This window comes from Hylaeus volcanicus, chromosome 5 (assembly GCF_026283585.1).
Source record: "Hylaeus volcanicus isolate JK05 chromosome 5, UHH_iyHylVolc1.0_haploid, whole genome shotgun sequence".
Classification (NCBI taxonomy): domain Eukaryota; kingdom Metazoa; phylum Arthropoda; class Insecta; order Hymenoptera; family Colletidae; genus Hylaeus; species Hylaeus volcanicus.
The window spans coordinates 6,187,037-6,191,958 of record NC_071980.1 but is presented as its reverse complement, the minus strand read 5'-3'; the positions used below and the strand labels follow the sequence as shown (position 1 = coordinate 6,191,958).

Below are 4,922 nucleotides of genomic sequence, written 5' to 3'. Positions count from 1 at the left end.
CTACGGGCAGGCAACCGGTCCGACATACGTGTCAGTACGGGCTGCCTTCTTCAAGGGGCTAATTCTTGCGAAATTTCGGAATTCTGGCCGATTTTGGATTTTTGTATCAGGAGCACATGATGTGCGAGGAGGTGGCACGTTTGCGCCCCCTATGCGCATGAATGTAACATTAGAATTTTATATTTAAAACTATGTACATTACAATGTACAGTTCACGATTTATTATCGAAATCTTTTTATTTCTTGAAAATAATGTATAAGCATATATGTACAAAGAATTACTATAAATAAATTTTCAAGTTTTTGATCTTTGAATTATGTTCAGAATACAGTAGAACGCAACAAATGGTGGAATGAAATGACTGAACCAGTACAATCCAATAGCAGTTTTATTCTAGAAAATGCTTAACAAAGTAGAATAGGAATATTGAATGATCCATGTAAATAGGTCTGTTTAAAAATAATGAGTATATTTCACAATTGTAATTTAACTTATGAGTTATACTAACTATACGTATAACTATATTTCATTGTTTATTGTTACATTTAACATTATTACAATGCAATTGAAGCGTTCCTTGTGCACATTTTCTGTATTAATACATACACATGACGTAATCTCCGTTGATTGGTCAGAAATCATGTCGATGTTTATCTTACAAGAGATAGAAAAGTGCATCAAATACATTATATAATGTACAGCTACTCGTAAAGTGTATACACTGTGTTATGTTTTGCAGTTATAACATTTTAACATATCATTCTTCGTAAATATTGGTATTGTATCTTCTTTCGTACTCTTCGGATGCTGTTGCCAAGCCAAAAAGCATGAACGTTAATTCCAACAAACAATTATAAATTCATGTAATCACTGAACGCGCAACAATTGCGGACTTTGAGCAATTTCGATCCCTGTCCTTCGTTTTGTAATTAATTATTTCCATTTAATCTTAGTCTTTAAACCCTAACAAGGTTTACAGCAACATACTACAAAATTCTGGTCGTCGATTATTCTATACTGCAAGTTCTTGTAAGTAGTAAAGTCCAATTCACGCATTTGATTGGCGTGGTTGTAGATTTTCTTAATCACTGGAGGGAAGCTCGGGACATTTGCAATCGCAGCAATTTCATCGTAATATGCCCATTGTCTCTCCTTCAGTTTAATGATGTGCCTTAACTAGAAAAAACAAAAAATGATTTTGTTCCGTGGTCGGTCGTTATTGTCTAGCTTAAATTTTGTAAATATAATATAATTATGACAAAGGTTAATACATACGGCGATGCCTTGATCGAGTAAAGCTTTCTTCTCCGCTTCGTATTCCTCCCTCATTTGCTCGGAAGAAGGTAACTTGATATGTCCTTCGAGAATACCCAGAATGTATTGAGCTTGTAGGTGGAACATCGGGAAAGGTATTACAATTCCTGGCAGTCCCATGATAAACAAATTCGGATAATCCATATGTATCAGATGTTTATAAATCGGTTCGACGTGGTTCTCGTCTGTTCGCATCTCGACTTTAGCAGACATAAAGGGATACGTGAACTCGTATCCTGAAAACAGTGGTTCATCCAAATTACGATACAAATTGAACCTGAGACAACTATGGCAAGGACCATACCAAGGGACAAAAACGTTTTATATTTGATCGATTTACATTGGAACAGGAGAAAGCCGATAATCGGTAAAGCATAGTGTAAATAATTATTTTATATGTTATGTTTTATGTTGCTTTAATTTTGTTTTAGAATTTCTGCAGTTTTGATGATCGAACACTAGTATAAAATGAAATATCAGCTACATTATATTATGAAATTATAATTATGAAACATTTACCTACATTATTTTATACTTGATCATTTTATACTCGAATGTTTTATGTTGTTTTAATTTCGTTTTAGAATTTCTGCAGTTTTGAAGATCGAACACTAATACAAAATGAAATATTAGCTACATTATATTATGAAATTATAATTATGGAACATTTACCTACATATGCTTTGTATGCGTTTTCTACATTAATATGCGTCATAAAATGCGTAAAATCCGCAGTCTATTTATGTACCAGAATTTCACGTAATCGCTTATATGTAGGAGATACGTAGATCGAGTCTTTTTACCGGTGCAATATATAAAGTTGTCTATTTCAGCCCTGGAACCGTCGCGGAAAATGAAAATGTTCCCTTGAATAGAATGGATTCCGGGTCTCTGCTCCACGTTTTTCAACATTTTGGTGTCAACCGGTTCCGGTAGATTGTGGCTCAAATATACCTGCATTGTAAAATACAAAAGCCGATATCTATTAAACAGTAATCTTCTGGTAAAGCGTTCCGATGTTTATAATTATGAAATTTTATTAATTTTCCTATACTTTGTAGCAGGAACATGTAGGTGATGGACTTTAAGAGATTTTTGATTCGAAAAAAAAAAAATAAATTAATTCCGTTCTTTTTTATTTTATTTTTTCAGTTTTTTGACTGTTACCTTTTCTGCGTATTGCGAGACCTCTAAGGTGATGTCGATACCGGACCAAGACGCACCGAGGATGCAAACTTTCTTTCCAGCGTACACTTCGGCTACCCTGTACTGATGTGAATGTATGCTTCCTCCATGAAAACTTTCGATACCTGGAATGCGTGGAATATGACCTACAGTGTAATGACCATTACACAGAACTACGGCGTCGAACGATTTAGTGGTTTCTACGTTAGTTTCAAAGTCCTTGTACGTGATCATCCAAATTGTCTGTCCGTTCTGAAGATTTTCCGGCTCCACGTGCTTCACCAGAGTATTTAGCTGGAAATTAAATCGTTTTATTTTTTAACAGGAAATGGAATGCGAGTGCGGCGCAATTACTGTTAATCATTCTAACTTAGAAGCTACGTAGCGATTATAAAGTAATATAATCCATCCATTGTTACCAAACACGGCTCAGTAATCCAACATCAAATAAGTCTACGATTTGATTGAATACAGCCGCTTCGTTTCTACGTTATTTTAAAGAAAACTAGGTTGACTATCACCTTTATGTGAGGATACAAGTTAAAATGCTTCGCATAGTCCCAGAGATATTCTCGGATAACGCTATGATGAACGAATGACGGTCCTTCGTCATCCTTCATTGGGAAATCAGGTATTTGCATAATTTCCCGGGGAAGATTCGTTCTGCAATGCGACATATACATTTAATAACACGTTAAGCACGTCGTGCCATATTAATGATGCACAAAAGATATTTCAGAATGCTATGTACAAATATTTATGTTCGATAATTACCCTTTCTATATATTAGGTTGTCCCGAAAGTGTCTTTCGCTTTATTAATAAGCAACACATGCACGATAGTTTATGTTTTATGTTACATTACTGAACCGTGCACGATTCATTTTGCTCCATCACCGTTACAACATGAATATCTATGAAATTAGATTGTCTATTTATATAAACTCGACCACATCAAATAATTGAGTGCAACTCGCGAAGGAAACTTTCGGGACAACCTAATATGTATAAAAAGAATAAAGTTAAACTCGATAAAAATTAAATGATGAATCTTTCAATTCTAATATCGTACGGTCCTGAACGAAAAATCTAATGCTGTTCTTGTCTAAAAAGGTTTCGATTTACTAATAGCGGTCAACTTAATTGTAAAATTCGCCTTCTGACCGATTTGACGACCACACGAAATCCTTTCAGGGAATATACAAAGGTGATCGATGATTTGTCTTTGTTGTTCTATGTGAACATTTTATTTAAAAAAAGAAAAAAAAAACACTATTATTGGCGTCAAGACCTTACCTTCCAAAAAACGCCCACATAATAAGAAACACCCCATATATAGGTTTTACTTTTGTCGGTTTGGAAACAGTTTTTCGTGTATCCCTTCTGTTCGTTTCGAGTAACATATCAATTACGTAGAATTTTTTGATTGATTAGGTATCGATCAGTCAATACTATATCAAAAGTGTAACGACTGTTAATTCATTCATTAACAAATGCGGTTAAAGATCGTACAATTGCGTATCATCTAAGATTGCAAATAAATACGAAATATGTTTAAATATGTAGTTAAAAAAAAAAAGTGTCGTTTTCTCAATTTATTCTGAACACAAAGTTTGTATTACAAAGAAATACAAACATTAATACCGTATCATTTTCGTTTGCCTTATACTCTGAGAATCGAACTCGAAGTCGTATCTCGTAAGATATTGATCCACTAAGAAAAAGTTAATATATCGCGAACAGAATAAATGAATATGATTCGTACATTTCTCGTAGTACCGCTCTTTCTTGCGGAACTTGTAGTGAAACGAAGCTTTCCATAGACTATGACATCATGTTAATCTCGCGTACTACACAAGATCGTGAACTTCTTAGTTTCGTCGACCACTTTAATGAGACTAATTATCGTTATCGTAATAAACGTCCTTCGATTTTTGAGTAAACAATCTCGCAAGTCATAACGACTATGCCTTCGAATGTCCAAAGTACCCCTCCACCTGCAAAAAAACTATTATCGCCACCGAACGGTCCCCTTCGTACTGTGCAATTTTATTTCGGCAAATATTTCTGCGATACTTGTAGTTTCGAGGATATCCGAGACGATTTATCTAAAGACTCGTTCTCGAGAATTATGCACCGGATATAAAAAAAAAAAAAATGTGGGTAATAAAAGTTGTTCGTCTCGAAGGGAGACATCCAATGATGCCAAACCCGCCAGCACTTTCTTGGGGATGGGGGTGGATAGAAAACTTAAATGGGAACCACCGTTTTTTATTGCATATTTGGATTGTCCGGAAAAAGTACTCCAATTTCACCTACGAGTATTTGCATTTTGCTTTACCAAAGAAAGATCGAAATAAATCTATACCGGAAAAGATATTAACTATACTACTATATTATTATATCAGTATAGTAACAGACAG

At 34.6% G+C, this 4,922-nt stretch overlaps 1 protein-coding gene across 3 annotated transcripts in view; it reads right to left on the bottom strand.

Moving 5' to 3' along the window:
* Window positions 1-449: 449 nt before the first annotated feature.
* LOC128876954 (uncharacterized) overlaps window positions 450-4,922 on the bottom strand; it is a 9,557-nt gene continuing 5,084 nt past the window's right edge. For all 3 annotated transcript variants that reach the window (XM_054123811.1, XM_054123812.1, XM_054123813.1), the window contains 5 exons: window positions 3,022-3,163; window positions 2,483-2,794; window positions 2,119-2,269; window positions 1,277-1,551; window positions 450-1,177 (listed from right to left, as the gene is read on the bottom strand). In XM_054123811.1, coding sequence (XP_053979786.1) covers window positions 965-1,177; window positions 1,277-1,551; window positions 2,119-2,269; window positions 2,483-2,794; window positions 3,022-3,163 — 1,093 coding nt within the window. In that variant the 3' untranslated portion in view covers window positions 450-964. The remainder of the gene's footprint in view (window positions 1,178-1,276; window positions 1,552-2,118; window positions 2,270-2,482; window positions 2,795-3,021; window positions 3,164-4,922) is intronic.